General features: G+C 45.0%; 4 protein-coding genes across 9 annotated transcripts in view; 2 read left to right on the top strand and 2 right to left on the bottom strand.

The window, feature by feature from the left end:
- Positions 1 to 1,297: 1,297 nt before the first annotated feature.
- LOC6587435 (protein suppressor of variegation 3-7) lies at positions 1,298 to 5,675 on the bottom strand. The gene is made up of 5 exons (XM_026995310.1): positions 4,949 to 5,675; positions 4,302 to 4,877; positions 3,895 to 4,239; positions 2,931 to 3,833; positions 1,298 to 2,869 (listed from the first exon to the last, which is right to left on the bottom strand). The coding sequence occupies exons 1-5, from the start codon at positions 5,590 to 5,592 to the stop codon at positions 1,762 to 1,764; spliced, it is 3,576 nt and encodes a 1,191-aa protein (XP_026851111.1). The 5' UTR covers positions 5,593 to 5,675; the 3' UTR covers positions 1,298 to 1,761.
- Positions 5,676 to 6,880: 1,205 nt separating this feature from the next.
- LOC6588498 (clumping factor A) lies at positions 6,881 to 8,282 on the top strand. The gene is made up of 2 exons (XM_002013878.2): positions 6,881 to 6,924; positions 6,987 to 8,282. The coding sequence occupies exons 1-2, from the start codon at positions 6,893 to 6,895 to the stop codon at positions 8,110 to 8,112; spliced, it is 1,158 nt and encodes a 385-aa protein (XP_002013914.1). The 5' UTR covers positions 6,881 to 6,892; the 3' UTR covers positions 8,113 to 8,282.
- An 8-nt stretch (positions 8,283 to 8,290) lies between these two features.
- On the bottom strand, positions 8,291 to 9,797 carry LOC6588529. 2 transcript variants are annotated; one of them, XM_002013877.2, is made up of 3 exons: positions 9,733 to 9,797; positions 8,772 to 8,937; positions 8,291 to 8,512 (listed from the first exon to the last, which is right to left on the bottom strand). In XM_002013877.2, the coding sequence occupies exons 2-3, from the start codon at positions 8,898 to 8,900 to the stop codon at positions 8,429 to 8,431; spliced, it is 213 nt and encodes a 70-aa protein (XP_002013913.1). In that variant the 5' UTR covers positions 8,901 to 8,937; positions 9,733 to 9,797; the 3' UTR covers positions 8,291 to 8,428. The 2 variants fall into 2 exon arrangements, with proteins under 2 accessions (XP_002013913.1, XP_026844399.1); XM_026988598.1 differs by having other exon boundaries at positions 9,729 to 9,746.
- Positions 9,798 to 12,271: 2,474 nt separating this feature from the next.
- The window catches only part of LOC6588527 (acetylcholinesterase), a 39,850-nt gene continuing 29,571 nt past the window's right edge, over positions 12,272 to 22,550 (top strand). The window contains exons 1-2 of one of the 5 annotated variants that reach the window (XM_026994844.1): positions 12,272 to 12,430; positions 13,950 to 14,081. The gene's annotated coding sequence lies outside the window, so the exon portion shown is untranslated. Of the gene's footprint in view, positions 12,431 to 13,505; positions 14,082 to 22,550 lie in introns of those variants that run through there. The other 4 variants (XM_026994839.1, XM_026994850.1, XM_026994859.1 and 1 more) reach the window with 4 other exon arrangements.

Genomic DNA, 22,550 nt, shown 5'->3' with positions numbered 1-22,550 from the left:
TGAAAAGCTCTCGTGTAACGGTGTTTGTGTTTGAAGTCCTCCCAAACGCCTCGACTGATCGGGATTTTTGTATTTTTGTATGAACAACATCCACTTATCTCCCATACAACGTTTTAATACGTCTCTAATACAACGTATTTGTGTGACTGGAGCAGTACTAGGCACTAGTTCGGAGGTGGTGATATCACCACTCCCTTACAGACCAGGAGTACATTCATTACTGACCCTTAACAATGGTTTTCATCATTCCATTTTTACCCGCAATGTCCTACGATATGGGGACCAGCGACACCACATCGTTTACCCCCGATACCCATACAATGGGTAGTGAAATGGGCACCCAGCTTGTAGCTAGTGAAATCGGTACGCAACGGTAAGCTTTGAAATGTTACAGTAGTTTACTAATTTTTTCATTTCATGTTATTTATTTCATTCTGTATCAGTAATAATTTGGTTATTTTTGTTAGAAGTTACATTAATTTTAGTTATTGTAGTGTAGTGATCAATTTCTGTGTGTGTTACAATAAGAGGCAGCAAGGCGATTCATTTTCATCGTCGAACGAGTAAAGCAACCAAATGCGAAATTGTACAGCAGAAAGAACAGCCGCACGAAACCAACATGATAACGAAAATGTGCGTGTGGGCGTGTCGCAATCGCGGGACTCTCAATCAGAAGAGGCGCGAGAAGAAACAAATCAAAAGAGACAATTTTAACGGACACATGCGTGCCGACTCTATGCAAATGAGGTGGCCGATAACGACAAGTATATAAAGCATTTACAGCAGCTTAGTTGCTCCGTCTCGCAGTCGAGCGCGAGCCAGGTACTAAATGTTTCGCTCATCCGAAAGTGCTTATTGGACATGGCTATGGATAAAGAATGTGGTGTGGATTCAGATTCAAACTCTGTCCCTGCCATCGGTTGGAGCAACAGGAATTCTTCAAAATAATGCGGTAAGCCTTTAAAAATTCATTTTAAAATAGAAGTACAAGTGTACCAACGAGAATTCTTCAAAATTGCTGCCAAACAAAGCTGGGCGGTGATGACATCAAACGTGTAGACCACGAAAGGCTACAAAAACCTCAATTCACCAAAGGGCAGTCGACCGCACAGTCGTCGAGCTGGACGACCCGACACCTATTGAATGAACAGTATGAATTTTTAAAACTCTTCGAATCGGACATGCACATTCTATCCGATATTACGCGTACCAAAACGACAAAACGAGTGGGATTGAAGAATTATTAAATTCGTGCTTTGCCGACAAAAGTTATTCTGCAAAAAAAAAGTACACTCGATTGCTTTTCGAAATTAATATTAATAATTTTAATTTGCCGGGTCAGCTTACAATGTATTAATTAAAGAGGTACGCTTAAGTGGAAGTGTCTCCGCAACATTTCCCAATAATTGCCGTTTCAGTTGCATTGAAAATAACTCAAATTTTTTGGTGGCAAACAAACAAAATCACGTACATTCACTTATTTTGTACGGCTATATAACGATCAGAATATCGGGGATACACTGGTATTTGGAATCAGGCTGGGAGCGATCATAGAGTCCAAGGTACTCTCCCGTGCATTCATCTTTAACATACATATGTTCTTTAAACAGAAATCAGCTCTAAAAGCTAAATGGGGTGGAAAAAAAAAATATGAAATGGGGACTGGAAAGGACATCTAGTGGGGGGAGGACACAAGAAACTAAGGGCATGGATGGGGGAGTACATTCTGGTAATGTATGGTCTGCGGGTGCTGCCAATAACTTATGGCTGCGATGGCCTACTGATTGTCAGCTGCTGATTCTTCCCGGCCCAGGTCGGTTGAATTTTTGGCCCTCCATTAATGTTGGTTGGGGGAAGTCGCAAGTGTTGGGCAGGGGGCGGCCTATTCACAGTCTGTGTCTTTGAAATGGTTATCATCTTCGACTGGTTGCCATTGTTTAGACGGATCTGACGCATCATTGCCGATGGATTGTCATTGGGCCTATCCGTCTTGACGGGGGAGGCGGAATTCACGGTCGTGTACGTGCATGTGGTTTCCGTGGAGGTGTTGACGCTGTGGCGCCCATTCAAGCTATTTGGTGTGGTCAGCTTGTTCAGGGGGACGCAGCGTACAGCATCGGAGTCTTGCCGGCATGACGCTTGCATGGAGGCGGGCCACATGTGGCGTACGTTGCTCAACAGTTCCTTGGCACCATGGCAACCATTGATAGTCACCTGACCCTTCTTCTGTGGCATCGGGCTGGATTTTGCCGGGCTGGCGCCAGAGCTGGCATTCTCAATTTCGTTGTGGTTCTGCTGGCCACTGTTCTCATCGGCTAGGTCGTTTATGGAAATGGTTGTCGTGTTAGAAAGCGCTGGCGACGAAGAGTCGGCTCCATTGTTAGGGGAAGTATCAGAACCAAGTGTCTCCGAGCTCTGGGTGACTACGCTGGTTGCCGTTGCGGCAGCAGGGCCAGGGGCCACGATGCGCTGCATGGCTCGCACTTCCAAGCCACAGACGAGCTGCATGATCTTTGCCTTGCCTTCGGCGGCAAGATCTGCCGGCAGGGCTTTCATAGTCGGCGAAATACTGTCAAAGAACAGATCCACTACGTGCCGGGGCCCTGATGGCAGAGACGTTATCGAAACATTGGGCGAACCCGGCGCCAGCGCCGTGGAATCCATCTGTGGTGCCACCTCTCGCTCCAGGTTGCGAAGGCGCGTTACAATGTCGAAGGAGGAGCAGATCATGTCCTTCGCCATGTCCAATTGGCTGCGGTCGTCCGATCGCTTGCCCACAGAGTCGCGCAGGTAGCGCATGATGCGCCGTACCTCCATCGAGCGGCGTGAACGCTTAGACGGCGGCTCTTCCGTCGTGCTGCCTTCAGATCTAGAAGCAAGTGAGCAAAGATAAGTGATGTCTTCCTTTCATTCGATGCCAATGCACTTACTTGACGCTCAACGCCCCATCGCTGTCCTGATCCACTTCCATGGCCGAGTCCTCCACCGCGGCCGCAGCAGGGTTGGCCGAGGTGTGTTTTGCAGCCGCGACCTGAATCTTGTATTTCTCGAGATTTTCAGCATGTTTTCGCGAGGCGTCGTGCTGGCGCAGGAAGAACACCTTGATGGGGAGACGGGAGTCGCAGATGCGACATTGACAGTGGTTCTCATCGGTGGCATCGGGATCCAGCCAATCGTACTTGGCCTGCAGCTCTGCCATCGCCGCCTTCTGCTTGCTCTCGGCACTAGTAAGCGCTGCCGCCGTGGCGACCGCGGCGGATATGACCTCTTTGCTCGCTGCCTCTGCTGGTTTGCCACCCGTGCGTTTCCTCTCCATGCGCAGCCGCACGTGGCGGGACGAGCGCTGATGCTTAGACGCGTACTTAGAGGTGGGCAAGAAGACGGAGACCTCGCACAGCTTGCACCAGCCGTAGTTACTTCGCTGCTCGCTGCGCTTGTAGGAGAGCCAGGGGAAGCGCTCCTTCCACACCATCACCTTACCCTTAATTGTGGCCGGAATGGGATGGCTGGTCTTGCTGAATGGGGCGGCTGACTTTTCGTGCACGGTCCCAGAGTCCGTGTTGCTCTGCTCCTCGTCCCCTTCGGCCTCCGGCAACCGGTTGCGCTGTTTTTTTTCCTGTCGAAGCAGCTCCTGGCGCAGTTTGTGCTGCTTAACCAGGTTATTGTGCCGCACACTGAGATCGTGTCGCGCCTTGCCCGACTCGTTGTAGAAGCGCACGCGACAGAACCGGCACAGCTGTGTTTTGCGATCCTTGGAGTAGCGCAGCCAAGAATAGAATCGAGCCCCAGGCCTGACCCTGCGCTTCCTCGGGCCCCTTTGCTCCGCAGAATATCTAAGGGTAGACCTAATTGTAAGTTCTGTGTCCGAGATTGTTATTTATAGAGCTCACATACCCCTTTGGCGATTCAGACCAATCATCGTCATCTTCATCCACTTGGTATTCGGCATCACTAGGCTCGCTTTCGCTGCGGCGCACTGATGGGGCTGGTTCGCTACGCTGCTCCTCCCCATCCTCCTCCTCCGCATCGGTAGTTCCGGTATGTTCAGACCTGAAGGCTGCCACGGCCGCCAGATGCTTCTCAGAATTCTCGTGGTTCTTGCGCTTGATCTCGGAGTGCCCGTACACGAATCGCTTACAGCAGATGCTGCAATACGCCTGACTGGGGTCCTCAGGATCGGCTACCATCCAGGGATGTAGCTCGGAGTAATGCTCCCAAATTCCGCGATTTATCGTAGAGCTGAAGAACAGTAACGATAAGGGTAACAGATGGCTGGGGACTCAGTTCAAGGAATGCCTCACCTGTCCGGGTTTTTATTAAGCAATACGTTCTGGCAGTGAGCGTTGGTTTTGCAGTGACGCAGGAAGCTAGTTATCGCCATCTGGCAGTTGCAGAGCGTGCAGCGGCATTGCTGGGGACTCGTGTCATCCACGAGCTCGCACCAGCGACTGGGATCGCTGCTGGCATCGACATCCCCGCCAACGACTGTGACAACGGTGCTGTCCCGCCGAGGCACTGGCTCTTCCTCCTCCTCCTCCCGAGCGGGGGGGTGGTAGATACTGGCACTGCGCTTGCGCTTGAGCGACTGTTTGCCCGAGACTTTTAGCTGTCGCGCGGCCTCCGCATGTCCTTTGGTGGCCTCGTGCCGCTTGCGTAGGTACAAAAACTCCACATTCATCTTCACGTTGCACCATTTACACAGGCCAATTGTACCCTGGAGCTGGTCGCGTTCCAGCCAGGAATGACACTCAAGCCAGCGCGTCCAGTTGAAGTCGTTGAACAAATCTGTCTCCTTGGCGCGCTTCTCTTTCATGGCCGCCACATAGCTGTTAGTGCCGAATTCGTGCTTGATCTCGGCATCGGCTTGATCGCTAGTGCTGCGAAAAAACCCAGGACGAAAGTCAAGAATCAAAAATGTTGGCGGTAAACATATGGTGGAAATACTCACGCGGCTTGGATTTGCTTCTGGCTCTCCTTGAAGGCCAGGTAGTTTGTCTCGCGCTCCTGATGGTACAGCGACATATTGTGCTGCTGGATGTACTTGGACTTGTTGTTCACGTTGAGTTTCATTTTGCAATACAGGCAGAAGGCATAGTTGCCATCGCTGTCCTCGTGCAGCACCCAGGGCCAGCGTTTCATCCAGATTAGCCAGCGATTCCCTTTCACTCGACTGTGTGATGTGCCAGCAGGAACGCCATCATCCAGGCTGAAATCATCTTCATCGTCCTGACTGTCCGCGTCGTGATTCTCCAGGCGCTCGAGGAGCCCCATTGGGTCAACGTACGAGTTGTTGCTCTCCACGTCGCTGCTCACCTCGGTTTTGGTGGACACATTTTCTTTGTCCTCAGACAGAGGGTCAATTAGAGACCCAATCGGCAGTTCTTCAACCGCGGGCACATTGTCTTCCAATTCATCAATATCTGAGTCTTCTACTAAAATAACGAGGGGGACCTCCGTGTCCATAGCTCCTTCCACATCCATGATTTTCAGCTCGTGTTGCGTCGTTTTCAAGCCCGCATCTGCCGACGCCATTTTGTTGCCGGTGTCGGGTACCTGGTCGAATTTTTCATCCAGTGCATTGTGCTCATCCATTACGATCACGAGAAGCCTGCAGGCACTCGCAGTTGTCTAATCCACACAATTATAAAATCACAGCACGCCGTCTTAAAGTTTAACAAAAAAATTCACCAAATTTGCACAGATGCGTCTGGAGAGGGAAACAATAACAATCGATATTGATACTCCACCAAGCTGAATTCCATCGATATGCATCGATATTTCACTTCTCTTATTCGCGCCTTTTTACTGCACTCAAATGTAGTTATTTAATGTGACAAACTAGGTTGCAGGCACAATATTTTATTATAATGAGCACATTTTAACTGAACATCTGATGTTAGTGGAGTTCTGTTTGACAGCCGGTCGCTTTCTTTCGAAGATATCGATAGATAAAACATTATAGTAGAATCGACAGGGGCAGAATCCTGTAGTGCTGCCATTTTAGCCTGTTTAAGGCTAGATCTAGCTTATTTGAGCGTATTTCACTTTGCTTATTTTTCCTTCTTATATCCTGAATATATTTTTAGGTATATTTTACGGCCAATCGAACAAAAAGTATACTTGAACGCATTTTGGTGTGTCATGGTATTTTAGAATTAATTGACGACCAACTTGGATGAATTTAAAGAGTAGCTGCGCAAGGTACCTGCGGATCAGTCAAAATCTTATTGCTGTTTTTGCAAATATGCTGCCAATAATACGTTCCAGCGATAAATATACCGATTCGAGGAATAGCAAAATTGTGGAAATAATAACCCTATTAGAAATTTATATTGCCTGTTTTTAGCCTGTTTTTTTTTTTACAATTTGTAGCTTGCTCTAGCTTATATTATTGTGATATCTAGCAAATTTGGCAGCACTGGAGTCCTGGTCCCGCGCCACGTTAGGGAGCGGATCCTATAATATCGGACCCATATAGCCTCTAAATAAAATGAAAATAGAGTAAAATAGGGTATACAAATGCTCATAATTCTGTTAATAATGTTAATGTTAATGTTTTCTTGTTAACATTTTTCTTTAAACCATGTTTTAGTCAAAATGCAATAAATAAGAGTTCTAAAAAGTGGTTAGTCTTGTAGAAAATGTATTCTTCAATGGGATAAAATTATGTGGGCTGGGCTGAGGGTTTTATCTAGCTAGTAATATTCGTCGGAATATCAAAAGCGAGGAATATGTAAAATATATCTAGAATTCGTCAGTATATTTACGGTATATTTTTAAAATGATACGGTATATTTTGTGAGGATCGGACCGTATATCTTATCGAAAAGTCCGCGGTCACACTGTACTGCACTCAAATTTGTTTATATTTTGCAAAAAGTGCATTAAATTAATGGCAAACTTACAGTTAACTCAGGAAAAACTGTAAGTATTCTTAACTAGCAGCCACTCAACTGTTGATGATCCGTGCCCATATTTCTCGACAGCGATGCCCTGCGCTCAGAGTACAGACCACGCAGGCCGTGCGCCCAGCTGAAGTACCCGAGGCCGAAAACAAAACCGGAATACCAAGCGATATACCCATGGCTCCTGCCGGACGAGACGGATCCACATTTTGTCTTCTGCGCGGTCTGCGAGTGTCGATTGAGCTGCAAGCGCTCCGACCTGGGCAAGCACGAGGGCAGCATCAAGCACTCGGAAAATGCACAGCGAAAGTCCTTGGTTCCAAAGATCGAGGAAGATGCAGTGGCGGCGTCCGGAATTATGAAGTGGGAGTACACAGACGAGCAAGATGGAGGCCTGATGCTGTATAGAGCAGCCCATGAAAAAAAAGAGCACGATGATGAAGACGGCGACGATGAGGCTGATGGGGATGGGGATGCCGATGCGGAAGTCGACGATGACGACACTGACCCAAATGGAGAGGGCGAGGCAGATGCAGATGCGGATGTGGATGCCCAGAACGATAACGATAATGAGACCGAACCAGCTTCCAAACAACAGCGCCGCATATCCGAAAGCGATTCGCAACATTCCGGCATGCTGGACTATTTACCTCTGCACGTGACCATCAACGAGCTGCCCAGTCAGTTGCTGCCCGGCACTCCATTCCCTTCAGCAGCCACGGTGCCGCAGCCATGCCGCATCACCATCAAGAAGGTGTCGGCGCCCGTGGCTCAGATGGCCGCACCCAGTACGCCACCAAACGTTGCGCAGTCTAATGAAATTACGTCCAAGGCTACCATCACGCCCTTAGCAGCCTCCGGCAGCTGCTATACGCCTTCCACGCGTCTGCCGCAATCATACGCCTCCCGGCAGCTCCAGTCATACCAGCTGCAGCACCTCTCCCCCATCGCCCCGCCACGCGACTCCCTGGAGCTGTTCTTTGACAGCATTTGCTCCACCGTCAAGTCGCTACCGCCAAAGCTAGCTACCGAGGGCAAGATCCGTGTCATGCAGCTTATCGGAGAGCTGGAGCTACGCGCCCTCAGCGACCAGGACTGCCCGCTGGCCACTCAACCTAGTCTCGATCTCGCCACTTGCGCACCGCCTACCCCAGATACGCCTGGCAGCAGCCAGCAGAATGCAACGGTGGCATCCACGACAAAGTAGCTCGCAGCATGCGGCCCACTCAACCCATGGAATCAGTTCAAAGCAGGCTCAAGTTGCTCTCGTTAGTACAGTAGACTTTGATAAAGTAGAGTTTCTGGTGCTTGCATCAGTTTTTATAAGTTTGTTAATCGATTTTCATTAATAAATTTACTTATTAATTGTTATAGTAATCTTCCTATCATCTGTAGAATCTCATCATGGAGAGTCGGTCGGTTTTATAAAAAGTAATTAATTACATTTAATTGTAAAGATTTTCCAAAGCAAGTGTTATAAATTATTCACTTAGTTGTAAGCATATACGTAAGTAAGACTGGATCTAAAAGGCCGGCTTTCCCTCCAACATGGCCTTGCCGCAGAAGAACGGAAACTGCACGCCCTGGAGCAGCATGTCCGCGATGCCCTGCGAAGAGTAAAAAACAGAAAGAGTTTCTTGTTTAGCAAGTGGTGGATTGGAGCGTATCTAACCGAACGTTATCGCGTTTGTCCACATTTTCCGTAAAGCCCCTCCCAGTCTCCCCGATAAAGTATGGCACATGAGTAATTGTGAAGAAATGTACTTTTCTGTGATAAGCAAAAGCCGCATGCAGCACCTGTTTCGTAGCGATGACCTCACCCGTGACGACCCCACCCCACACCATGCTGGTATTTCCCGGACTCACCGACAGGGCGGGTATGCAGGAGGCAAATGCATATACCCAGATGTAGAAGAAGGCGCAGAAGAAGGCCACGAAGAAGGAGACGAACCAGAAGACCAGCAGCCAGAAAACAAACCACAGTGGATTGGCCATCTTGATGTGTAGAGTTTCTTGTTCGACGTAATTCGAGCTGCAAGATAAGATAAATGAAAGAGATGTCTTTTAGAGGGTCTGAACAAATTGCGAATCTTATCAGATCGCCCCAACCCATTAAAATTAAAACTCTTGACTTCTGATTGCATCTTAGTTAATTTCATGAAGTAATACTATTGTTTTACTTGTATTATTGTAGTATTACTAGTCTGGTATGCATTTCGTAAGGCTTTTCCCCGAAACTGCATTTGCATAGCTGCTTTCTTTCAGCTAGATTTCACTTTTGTATACTTGAAAGCCCCAAGTTCGTGACAAGCACTCTAGCTACCAATTTGGTATGGCTTTCGAGCGTCAGAGCCGATTCTGGATATCGCCGCGCCTGCCCAAAGAAGGCAGCTTGAAAGTAGAAGGCCTCCCGGGAGGGAGCTCTGAGGTCAGGGAAACATTTCAGTTTTATTTCGAGACAGCGATTAGAGAATCATGCTGATTACAGGCCTCCAGCTAGATGTCGTCATTATGCAAATATCGTTGCTAGTACTCATATTTTATGTAGTTGGGGTGTGTCTTCGACTTAAGTCATCAGTGAAACAATTGTGGAACAACAACAAACCGGTTGGCACAATTAACACTAGGAATGAATACAATATTTTAATTAGCCAGGCACCCGCCAGTGCGTATCCCACATTTGCAGTTATTCAGGCAATTAATCGCTGTACACTCAACAATGCGTGAAATTTATAAATACTTTTTTTTTATAGCGAACACCCACGTAAGGCAATCAAAAACAATGCAAACAACGAAAGACCACGGAAAATCAAAACAACCAACCAACCAAAAGATTCAAAAGCTACTGAGAGATCGGCGTCCGGGAGGCACGAGAGACTCTGAGAGAATGTGTGATGGAAAAGTCAACACAAAACACAAACCGGTGCAACAAGTAGTTTAACCTTACATATGTAGAAGTGCATACATATATAGCTATGAATATGTTCGCATGGTATAAGTATTTTAGGTGATCAAGCTATACGTTAGTATTTCTTTTTTTCAACTTCAAGTTTTTTTTTTTTTTTGACTTAAGCTAGCATATATTGTGACATCTTCAGTGTCTTACAACTAGTTGTAATGAAACTTAACAATTCTGAAAAGTGAATGAAGGCAGCTTTAAATCGATAATGGAAACTTTGCAGATAAAGCATACAGTTTGGGTAATATTTATTTTTCGATAGCGAAATTTTACGATTTGTAGCCATTTTGCTCGAAATGATGACTTCAAAAACTTGGGAATAGTCGAAGAATATAATTTTCCGTTTGTTTGTTTTCATAAAAATACATAGGCACAAAAGAAGACATTGTTTAAGATATATTTTATTAATATCTTAGTATGAACGCTCAAGAGAGTATAATCGTTTTAGCAATCATCTTCGGTATATTTAAAAAAATAATTTTCAATAAAATCAAAGCATAAGCAGTAGAACTTTATCATTTGATATTACAGTTACGCATTTTCTGCAAAATACGAATTGCCAGATCTGCCATTAAACCATAACTAGATCAGATCACTTGATAGTAGGAATAGTAGCTGCAGGTGCTGGCAGTGAGGCAGCCATCAAGCAATATATGTATAATATAATATAATAAAGCGAGGCGCTAAAACAGGTATTATTAAAGGTAAAACTAAAAAAGAAGTTATCGTATTTCATAATATATGTATGTTTTTACCCGGATAAGGGGCCATAGCCATGATGCCGCTGTTGTGTCGCTGAGTCGACAATGTGGCGTCCCGTGGCAGCAGGGACCAGAGATCAACGGCGGAATTGTTGGTTCACGCCCACGGGAAATAATGTCAGCAACCTCCCATCAACTGCTGGGCTTCAGCCTCGAGACGTGGGTTGTCGATATATTTTAAACTATATCTTTCTTCACAGAGTACACTAGACTTTGCCACAAACCGAGTCGTATTCGATTTCACCCCGCCCAAAAGGTACTTTTTGGGGAATGTGCTCGTAACTTTGCCCTTTTAAGTAAGTTTTTCTCCATCTTTTCAAAAACAGGAAAATAGTCCAAATATACTAAACTTTTTTTTAAATTAAAAAATTGTTGTTTCGGTTACCTTGATTAATTCCACTGTAGGTCATCACACATTTATATGAAATGTTTGTGCTGCGTTCCACAGCTCGATATTATCCTAAATCTATATACATAGCATAGCCAGTGGTGCGTCAGTAGAGTAAAATCCTATCATTGTTTGTTACTTGCAGTGCCCACTGTACCAGGCTGTAACCTATATATGTACGTGCAGCCGCTCTCTCGCGTCTTTCTTTCGCCTTCTCTATCGCTCTCTGTCGATCTGTGGCCCTCCCGCTAGCATTGGACATGGGCAATTCGGCACGCCTGCCCTTGAGTTTAGTCTTGATCTTGCGCTCACTTCTTGCACGTCCATTGGGAAAAGTTCTTCAATCCGGCTACGTCTTGAACCGACCGCCCGCGTCTTTAATCGGACCCTATCTTTGTTGTGAACATTTCTAGAACCTCTCGCATTCCCTTCGACTCTGTATTACAGTATATACCATCCCCCTCAATAAATCGTATTAAGTGTATTAAAGCCTACCAAAAAACAGGAAAGGTTTTTATAGTTAATAACTTGGAATGCACTTTATATACATTTATGTATAAAATCCTCAAAAAACCTGTGCATGTGAAATTCTTGAGTTTGGTAACTTTTTTAATTCAACATGAGGCGCTCGCTAAGATATACATATGTACCTACCTCTAAGTTTGTCATACCATGCATGCGAGAATGTTTACCGATGCAGGGCTTTCAGCTAAAGCTAACGCTGATGCTTTTACTCAAAAAGATACCGAGAGTTGATCAACATGTTTAAAGATTGAAAGTTAATAAGTCTTTCAAATATCGGTATACAGTATATTCTGCGGAAATGAATACTATAATAATGATATTGTTGACTACCTAATCATCATACAAAATATAATATAGTAGAAATCCAAACTGCACCTCTGGTCAGTACATTATAATGCCTTTTCTGAACTTTCTAGAGACTTCTACAGACTACTTAAAGAGCTATGGAATTACGTTTCTAAATCGAATCTAAAAAAAACAAAATTTAGTTGGACCTCAGTCGTAAGCTTTCGAATGCTGCATATAACAGAATTTCAGCGGCAGAGGGAGAGAGACTGAGAGAGCGTTTTGTTACTGACAACAACTTTTTCACACAGCTGAAGGCTGAAAGCTCTCTGCGGCGCTTGTCAATGTTTTCATATCAAATTTCCTCCATGTACAAGAAAAGTTTCATCCCGGACGCCGACGCTTACTTTCTCCGCATTTCGTCGTCGCACCGCATAGAGAACGGTAATTCCGATTGGGGCTCTGATTCCTAGCTGGCGGTCTGTACGGTCCTCTCCGAAAAGTGCAGAGTAGAGCCGTTGTAGAGAAAGGAGGTGATTGCCAGTGACATTTTCAGTGACGGTTTCCTTCGATCAGATCAGTGGCAAATGCTTGCAAAATAAATACGGTAAATACTTGTACATGTTGTGGGTATAGCATACTTTGCGGCTCAAAACAGCTGCAGCAGAGGTGTGTGTACGTGTGTTTGTGTGTGTGCTGCTTGTTTACTTGTGTGGGAGAGAGCTGGTACATGGTGTTGTAAGGGTATAGGTACGGCTTGTAATATTTACAGAACAGCGTGATCGATTTTTGGGAGTCTTACAGTGGTAACCCCAAAAACAAACAATCGGTGATAAGACCTTTGTATGTATGTACGTATGATAAGACGTTTCATTCCACATAGTGTAATCTTAGATTTATTAGTACTCGCACAAGTGGATGGAGGAGGATATGTGGAAGACTCCAACTAGTAGTAGTGCGAATGCAATTGTTTAAACATCATTAGAGCCTGCCCATTGACAAACCAATATAACAATAGGGCATTAATAACATTTACCGAGCCGAGAGCGTGCTTGACAAATAAATAAACAAACGACCACTCGAGATAATGAAATTTCGTGGGGAAGAAAAACAACAGAAACAACAGTAAATGCCGCAAAGTGTTGAAGAGGGGCGCCGAGAGCGTAAAAAGTTCCGAAGCTAAATCGTGGAGCTTCTAAAGCTTTTTGCCAAAAATACAAAGAGAGCGAGCCAGAGGGAAAGAGAGAGCGTTGCGTTACCGTGTAACAGTCGCAGTAGATTTTTATCTCCGTTATATTATTCCATTCAGTCCATTCCATTTATGATATTTAGCTCTCTCTCTCTCTCGGCGCCGCTCTCTCTGGAGCACCATCACTCAAATTGAGTGAGATGCCTGCTTCGTCCCTTAAAAATCACACTCAACGGAATAGGAACCACAAACAAATCACTCAACAAAGCCACTCAGTTCTCTAGGCTTCGTTTTCTCTCGGCTCGGACGGTGGGTATATTGGTGGGCTTGCCTCAATCTTTCAATATTTTCTCGGCCGCGGACAACGACACAACAAAAATTTGTTTTAATCTTGGCGGTTCAGAAAGTTAAAAAATATCAATATTGATAAATTCGCGAAAAAACATCACATACAAAAATATTATTGAAATCTGTACGAATATATGTTTAAGATTCCTTTCCATGATGCTTCATGCTTCGTGTTTCGAGCAGCAGGCAACCACGTAGGCGGCAGTAGTTTTCAGTGCGCAAAATACAAGCGAATTTCAGATAAAGCAAAACGAAGACTACTCCAATTCCATTTCAAAGGAGAGCCACAGGCATCAGAACACCAGCACACCAGCACACCAGCACCAGTACCAGTACCAGAGTGTTTCTCTTTCTGCCTTTGTGTTGGCCAGCTCTCAAACAAGCACACTCGCACAGCCACACACTACACACTCATACCAAACCACACATACATAGATGTATATGTATATGTAGATGCCTGCATGCATATGGCATAACATAGGCAGAGGAAGATATTCATTAGCTGGATTTTCGAATTCCTCAGTGCCCCTGCCCGGTGACAAAGTGAAGTGAAACCGACAGAAATCTCTCCTAATACTAGTATGAGTAGTATCTTGCAGTTTTCGAAAACTAGCTGAGCGAAATATTGGAAATATTTGAAAAAAATTAACGCAAACAGTGACATGTTGTGAGAGTGGAGTGAAATACCTTCAGCATCTACAGCTGGTAACAGCGCACAAAGGTGAGTATTCGAGCGAGCAGGCGGGATATATTATATATCCCTCCAGCATTGTTTTGAGCCCCGAACTTTTCCTCCTTTTCACCATTTTTTGTTGTTCGATTTTCGCATTTAACGATTTTTGATGAGCTCCGTGATCCGTAAAGTCTTCAGCAATTTGGGGCACGCACAACAGCATAGCGAAAAAGAATGCCCCGGGCCAGGAGTCAGAGCGGGAGCGGGAGCGGTGGCGGGAGTGTCTTACAAATTCATAATTTGTCTGTTTACACAACTCACACATATGCATATACATATATATACTGATATATACACGGTCCTGGTCATTGGTATTGGTGGTTTATCGAGTGGTGCCGTCCTCTCCCTGTTGAGCTGTTTGGGGCTGCCTCAATGTCTGCCCGCTTGGCCCATTTTGAGGCCCATCCATCGAGCGACGGCGAAATGAATTTTTTTTTTTTGTGGGGCACGTAGGCTCCATAACTTCCGCTCGGTCGGCTCACGCGCACACCTGTACCCACTCTCATCGGGACACACACACACACACACAAAACACACACACTATACACAATACATGGGCATTCTTTTTGGCAACCCACACTGAGAACTGAGAGCTGGGGCACATTTAAAATTCTGATGAAAAGACACTTTTATTTTATTTTCCTGCTCTGTCTCTTGCCTCACTGCTGTGTGGCGCTCCTCTTTCTTCGCTTCCACTTTCATTTCTCTTGATTATGGTTCCCCCAAGTGGGCCACGAGTATACGTGTGTGTGTGTGTGTGTGTGTGTGTGTGTGTATGGCATCACTTTTGCTTAATTTGCAGTAGTGCTGCGTATAAATATTTTTCTAGATTTGCTGTGACCCATTCCCTCAGTCAGTCAGTCAGTCCCCATGCCATCCCAAGCCGGGGAGCTCTCGCACACAGCTCGCTTAACTCAACTGTCGATTTATCACACTTAACCCATGCATACACCCCCCATCATCATACAGCATCATCAGCCCCACGATCATCGCCCTCCTCCACAAACGGCTTATTAGATACAAACGCTGATTAGTTGCCCAGATTCATGAGATTGCGTGCCGGACCCGGCTCAGTGCAGTTCAGTTCAGTTCAGCCCTGCTCTATTCCATGCCACTCTGTTCGGCTCAGTTCGGGGGTTCGGCTTCAATCATGGGGGATTATTTTCATGTCGCATTCAAAGATACCCAGATGGGTATGGATGTGCTGTATCTATGAGAGCGCTTAAATGTGTTCAACTATTTTGCTGGGTCTATTATGCCCGATACGGCTGTTGTTTCTGTTCTTTTATGTGAACTGCATTCTAGATTGAGATTTATGTTGCATATGCAACATACAAACATACCATCACACTGCACATTTAATAACGTTTTTGTTGTTTTCCCTCTTCCGTACACAATCAAATTTATGAAAATAGACTTCAATATTTATGTATGTATTATGTATTTATGTATAAAATAATCAATTATTATAATTTTTATTCCTTTGAATGTATGTGGGATTTTGTGAGCAGTAGAATTTTCTATTAAAAATATATCAAAAACATTTCTTATCTCAAATTTTCAGTCCCCAAGAGCTCTCCTTATAGATCTTGTGGTTTTTGCATTGCAATTAAATTATATCAAATTGAGCATTTTATTATAGTATTCTGTTGATAATATTCGTTATTATGTATTTTAAGAAACAGTTTTAAACGAGAATTATGAGAGTTTTTATGGCTTAGCTTCAGATACAAAATAAACTTTAAAATATTGAATTCTGCCTGATTATTTCGCACGTTAATCCAGGGAAAACGCAGTTTATAATGCTATTAAATCTCTCTTTAAACCTAATGTGACAATAACGTGCCTTCGGGCATTGAACATTTAAATTAATTGCAAAGGAATGCCGCCGCTTGGACTTCCGGTTATCACCAGCTTATCCAATCCATCCATCCATGCCACCATTCATCCATCCATATCCATCAGTTTCGCACACAATGCATCCAATCCCCACTTGAATGCAATTATCGTCCGCTGCATAGGGCAGAGCACGCACTGTGATAGAGAGAGAGGGGGAGATGCTGCTGGACTAGAGCCAGCTGCAGTGCATGGGGGATTGGAGTTAATTGAATCAGTTTCAAAAATATGATTAACACACAAAGGAAGCCGTCTGGCGTGGGAACTCCGGCTGCAACTCAAACACGGAGCCGTGAACTCTCCGGGCTTTGTGTGTGTGGAAATCGCTCACACAAAAGCCTAGCCACAAAGCACGGAACTCGGAGAACACACACACAAAACGCACAGAACACACAAAGGAAACAGCAAGAGCGCAATGCTTAAAGCGTGAAGCACTTGAGAATTATTTTGCGTTGCCTTTCGCCTTTCGCCTTTCTCCTCTCTCTCTCTCTTATTTCCCTTATTTTTCGGCACTTGAGGGGGCTGGGTAATATTTTACGCCTCGTCGAATGCTGAATGCAAAATGGAAGCCACCAAGGAGTTGGCTCTCCGATCATGGGCCCTGCGGTCCCTGCGGGCTGTAGCACTCTTTTCGACTTTATTCGGCTTGCATTCGCTCGCTAAGGAATCGTCAACACACACATATACAAAAATACATACATTGCATATATAAATGTAGGTAAACGTATATTCTTGGCAGGAAGCACGCAAAAATATGCAAATAAAACGCCATAAAACAATGCGAAGGACAAACCAAAAAACAAACAAACAGAAGAGCATAAAAAGCCAGCAATAAAATTGAAAGAAAGGGGACAGTTTTATACCCTCGGCAAATATGAATATTGAATGAAGAGCTGAAGGAACGTCTCCGACCAGCCAAGGATTTAAATCTAGAGTTCTCGGGTGAGATTTTCAAGACTGTCGGCCGCTATATTTCCAAATACATTTTATTCGTATAACATCAGAGTAGTCTTTAAATATTGTACTGAATAAACTTGCATAAACTGTAATTGTATATGGCTTTTGGAATATTTTATTTTTCAAAAATCTATGTTTAATAAAATTAAACAATAAATACAAGTCTGACTTGTGTTATGGTGTGTAGAAATATTCATATCCCCAAAAAGGAGAAGACTAAACCCCCACATATTGCGAGGTCCCATGTTTTGCTTTGGCTCGAAAGAGTATGCCGGGATTCAAATGCAGCCAAGTGCCTGTTCCCCGGATCGGTACAGACAGGCACTCGTGGAGCATTGTAAATGGGCCCTTGCTCGACCGTTTGAGCAGCATTAAAACGCAATTTTATTGCATACCCTCGGGGGCTCTGGGGCAGCCATCATTGTCTAAGGGGCCAGCGATGACGATGGGCGATGGGCGATGTGCGATGACAGCCCCTGCCAAACCGAGCCAAACCAAAGCAGGACTCACGCAACAGAAACGGAAAGCATTAGGGAAGGAGGGCCAGCAGCTGGGGGCAGGATCGGCAAAAGGGAATTGTTTAACATTAGTTTTATGCGGTGGTTTTTATTTGTCTGTACTTTGGCTACTTTTATTGGTTTTGTTGCCGCTGCTGTTGCTGTTTGTTGTTTGCTGTTTGCTGTTTACGTACCTTCCCCCTGGTCATTGGCTGGCGATAATAACGCGATTTGTTGTCTGCTGCAGTCTCATTAGATTTTATTGGATGTACCAGAGGGATTCTAGGGAGCTGCACTTAAAGCTGTACAGCGAAACTTGTGGGGCTGGAAGTTCTAAGGAGGTTGTCTACTTTATAAGTGGAGTATATGTACAGAATTGATTCATGGATAATTTCAGACTATAGTTCTGATATGCCCTTTGATTGCTTTAAGGCCAATTTATTTTTTCCCATTATTTGCCAGCCCTTCTGGCGCTTGTTAACATCGAAATGAGCATCAGTGAATGTAAAAATAAGCTCTTATTTTCTACGCCATTTTTACAGGTAGATAATCACCTGCAAGCACACACACACACACACGCACTCACATACATATGTACGCTTTGAGCCCGGGCCGTGCACTGGGAATAAGCTGCTTGATGTGCGTGTCTCCCTGAGTGCGCGCCCGGGTGCTCTGGCGCCTTGTCCTCCATAGTCGGGCATTAAAAGTAACCCAGGGTAAAATAAAAGCAAGTGCCAAGTGTGGCACTGGCACTGGCTTTGGCTCTGGCGCGGCGCATGTGCCACTCAAAGGCAAACAAATGCGAAGTTGTGATGCGTCTTTGGGAATACGCGGCGTATGCGCGATTTTAGTGTGATTGTATACGCTCAGCCTTTGACTGTAAATCGCACAGTGCTCGCCCTTTTCGCTGTTGCTGCCACTGTGTCAATGCTTTAACATGCCTTTGCATTAAATCTGTATTACGTCCCGACTTTGCACAGCCAACCAGTCGTCAAAGGGGTATTCTCTGGACTGAAGCAGGGCAAGAGGCAGAGGGAGTGCCATTAGACATCATAGATCTATCCAATTATTGCTGAAAGGGGGAAAACAATCATTAATATATATATTCTATATATTTGTGTATATTTAATAATCATTAAATGTTCATTTACTATTTTCTACAATATAATATGATTTAAATTGTGGAAGCGCGTAATTAATGTAAATCATTATTAATGAGATGATGCCAAATGCGCTTTAAATCGCAAAACTAATGCATTAATTGGAGATTTTCGGTTGATTATATATGGGAGTATATAGTATTTATTCTTAATGAAGCCTAATTATAGAAGCCCGACTAATTGACAAGCGCCGAGTCCACATAAAAAATAAAACGCTGTAATTATTGTAAAAAAAAAATAAAAAAATTATCGATGCGTATGGCAATTAAATTTCCATTTAAGTTCCAACGCGTTTTCCACTTAATTTTCCGCTGATTGTTGTTGCTGCCGCCGTCATTTTTAGCGTGATTGCTGTCAGTGTTGCTGTTGTTGTGGCTGCAATTTGGTTGATGCCACAAATTGAATAACTCAGGCAAGTGCACACGAGTGCACACACGCCCAGTGATAGTCCCAGTCGCAGACTCCCTTCCAGGCAGCCCTCGCCCCCACCACCCTGGGCACTGATTATTGCAATAAGCAGCCCAATTAAAACTCTTACGCTTTTATGAACTTAATTATGGCCTGCGACTATCGTATATTAGCATCAGGCTCGAAAACATCAATATTGATTGTTGCCCTTGTTGCCCTTGTTGCTGGCTCCAGCATCGGCTCCGGCTCCGGCTCCGGCTTGGTCGCTGGCGCGTGTCGTTGACGCACAGTTCTCATTATGCGGCCTGAATTATTCTCATATCGAGACAATGTTGCACATGTCGTGTGCATAATGTGCCAAGTATCCCCCCCTGGATACCCTCCTCGATGATGATGATGATGATGTTATTGTTTCATGTAATTAACCAGGCTGCGGCAACTTTGGTATTTTGTTGGGCCTTTGTGTAGGTTTCGTGGTCAGCAAGGGACAGGACCCAGCACACACTCTCCGAACACAGTTGTACATACATATTCGAGCACTGTGACGTCACTTGCTGGGACTTATGCCTGGCCTTGTATCGTTGGACCGATGCCCTTTGGCGTTGGCGCCCCAAAGGCAAACGATTTCCTTTCTTGCGTCATTTCATATGAACACGGCATTCACATTTGACATTTCACAGCATCCGCTGAAGCGGGGAGCAGGAGAGTGGGGCGGGGATGGGGACTGAAGGCTGAGATGTATTCATAATCAGCAAGAGACATGTACATAGGTCTGCCAGGCCATATTTCATCTGCATGGGCCGCCCGGGCGTATACTTAACATTGCAATGGACTCAATGGAGTGCACAAAAGTGGGGAAAATACAAAAATGTTGATTTTTTTCAAATGGGTATTGTGGTTTTTATTATGGGCTTTTTTTTATAAATTGCACAATCGAACTTTCTTTTATTTTGAATGAAGTGTATTTTTCTGATAAACTTGAATGAATTATGGTTTATTTTATGATTGAGTTAGCTCCTATCTCCTATCTTTTATGAGATCCTTGTGAGATTTGCTTCCTCGACTTTTGTCATCTGCCTGATGGTCCTGCCACCACAAGACTGGATTTTCTAGTGAATATCGATGCGATATTCGATTCAATTAGGCTGATCTTCCAAGGTTGTTGAAAGAGAACAACTATTGGTGCCCTAGTTTTGATTCTTCTCCAAAAAGTATGCAAATAAAATCAAGTACTTGGCGAGTCTCCAACTCAGTCTCGAAACGTATTTCATTCCGCTCTCTCTCTCTAGGTTAATGACTCCATATATTTCATAAACAAGTGCAGGCTAAGAACCAAGAAAAATACATAAATTAAAAAGAGAGAATGCCATAAATTCGAGTCGAGACTTCGGTGCACGCTTTCGGGTCGCGAGCAGAGTACGTGGCCCGGAGACCCGGGAAACTGGCTGTCAGGTTACTTAATATAAAACATTTCCCCCCAAACATACTACCACACACAGAGACACCAGCACATACACACACTACCACATATCCCTGTGCATGTATGGGCTTTTTGGGAGCAAGACGGTTCAGCTCGCTCAGCTGCTGTTGACTTGTCATTTGCCCGATTATTGATTTTTATTTCGGCTTTAAGTGCAGCACACCCATGGGTAACCCGAGACCCAAGACATCGACACCAAGGGCAGGCAGGACTGAAGAGGAGAGAACAGGAGGGTTGAGGTGGAGGTCTGTGGGTGTATTGGAGGCAGAGAGGCACGTGCGAGTTTTAAGCTCGCCTGCGAAAGATTCGCACATGTCTTGGACTGGGTCTCGGCCTGGAACAGGAACTTCTAGTGGGAGTGGGTGTGGGTGTGGGACTGGGAGATGGCGGTGATATCATCAAGGTCAGTCGCACCGACGCCAACCGAAGCGCCAACCTGAATAAGTCGGGCTAAATTGAGCGCCTCAGCGTTAACGATGCCCGTTGACGGCCGAAAGCCACTAAAACCAAAGTCGTGCACCGGACGTGGCCACGCGGCACTTGTTTAATGCTGGTGCTGCCTCTCATCCTGCATGCCTCACTCGCCGCAGCCACCACATGCGGCGTCATGCAATAAAAAACTAAGCGCCAGTGCCACAGTCTCCTCTCTGGGCTTCCCCTCTGCTGCCTGCTGTGCATATTTCGCATTTTATTATGGTCTCCATATGAGTAAGGGTGCTCTCCCCCCAACCTTCTCTAGAAGCCAGCATGACCCGGATGCAGAAGCACCCAGTGCAGATTGGTTCTGTGAAATATATCTAGGCATAATTAAAGCGAAAAAATGATTGCAAAATCACAGCAGAAACTTTAAGTTCAGTTCAGGTCTGCTTCGAAATGATTCTCTTGTACTTTTAAAAGGATTTAATCACCAGAATAACTTTGCATTTTTCTCTCTTCTGAGCTCTCTTTTTTGTTATTTCTTATTAGATATATCACACTGTTTAATAGGTCTCTGATATAATGAAATTACGAATTGATTCCGATTCAGTTTCTGCTGGAAGATGAAGTTCGTGTCATGTTCTGTGCGGCTCCTCATTTCGGGTCATTTGCTTGTCGTGTGGGCCAGGACCCGGACCCGGACCCGGACCCGGACCCGGACCCGGCTACGATTTGCGCCACGCCCGTGCATTTATTTTATAGTTTGGCTGGCGCCAGACATTCGCCTTATGGCGCCGAAGCCTGTGATCGGAGTCCCGTCACTTGGTGGCCGAAAAGGTCAAACGGTCAGTGGCAAGTTGACGATGATTGTGCCCCATTAAAGCAGATGGTCATATTTTTCGGGGGTTTAATGATTGTGCGGAAGTTTATTAACCGGAAGGGAGCACAGGCAAATGGCCTGCAAAAGATTAAACACGATTTGAATCCTTAGACATTTTCCAAGCTTCTCCAATCGTGCACAGTTTTCTCCTTGGCTAGACCCCAGTCCCCGGTCCCTGTCACAATATTGGCCAATAGTACTTAGGTATTTTGTCCATAATAGACACCTGTCTCTCACACCTCTGCCGTTTGGTATCAATTAAGCGTCGCCGACTGCCATCCCACTGCCAGCCCCCCCGCCCGTTCTCCTGCCTGCCGCTACCCTCTTCAACCTACCAATTAAACAACACATTTAGACATCGACATAGACATAGACATAGTCGTATACGTATACGTATAAGGCTGGAGGCGCATCCTAGAGAAGGGCATTTCGTGCCTCTCTCGTGAGAGTCCGTGCTCAAAGAAAAATTTAAAGACCATGGCAATAAACCATTTAACATGAACAGGGGACCCATTTTGCTATCCAAAATAGGTAAAATAAGCTAAAAGAAGGTGTTTTCCCATTGAATTCTTGGGAAAATATTCCCAAGATTTCACCCAAAAATATTTATTAATACAAAAAGTCGTGCCTGATTGAAAATTGTCATCCTGTGGCAGCACTTCCATCTCTAACAGACACGTACATATCTCCTATGTGTGTGTGTGTGTGTGTGTGTGTGGCAGAAACAACATTCACGGCAAACATCAAAAACACGTCCCGTGC

The sequence above is a fragment of the Drosophila persimilis genome, unplaced genomic scaffold, assembly GCF_003286085.1.
Source record: "Drosophila persimilis strain 14011-0111.01,24,50 unplaced genomic scaffold, DperRS2 tig00000000-arrow-pilon, whole genome shotgun sequence".
NCBI classification, from domain to species: domain Eukaryota; kingdom Metazoa; phylum Arthropoda; class Insecta; order Diptera; family Drosophilidae; genus Drosophila; species Drosophila persimilis.
The sequence above is the reverse complement of the archived record's forward strand: the minus strand, read 5'-3'. Positions and strand labels throughout refer to the sequence as shown.

Bases quoted from the DNA above. Each gene is read 5' to 3' on its own strand.
- LOC6588529 (XM_002013877.2), bottom strand. From the start codon at position 8,900: ATGGCCAATCCACTGTGGTTTGTTTTCTGGCTGCTGGTCTTCTGGTTC. The intron at 8,513-8,771 runs GTGAGTCCGGGA...TACTCTTCGCAG, and splicing joins CCTGCATACCCGCCCTGTCG to GGCATCGCGGACATGCTGCT.
- LOC6587435 (XM_026995310.1), bottom strand. From the start codon at position 5,592: ATGGATGAGCACAATGCACTGGATGAAAAATTCGACCAGGTACCCGAC. The intron at 4,240-4,301 runs GTGAGGCATTCC...ACTGTTCTTCAG, and splicing joins CTTAATAAAAACCCGGACAG to CTCTACGATAAATCGCGGAA. The intron at 3,834-3,894 runs GTATGTGAGCTC...GTCTACCCTTAG, and splicing joins TGGTCTGAATCGCCAAAGGG to ATATTCTGCGGAGCAAAGGG.
- LOC6588498 (XM_002013878.2), top strand. From the start codon at position 6,893: ATGGCAAACTTACAGTTAACTCAGGAAAAACT. The intron at 6,925-6,986 runs GTAAGTATTCTT...ATTTCTCGACAG, and splicing joins CAGTTAACTCAGGAAAAACT to CGATGCCCTGCGCTCAGAGT.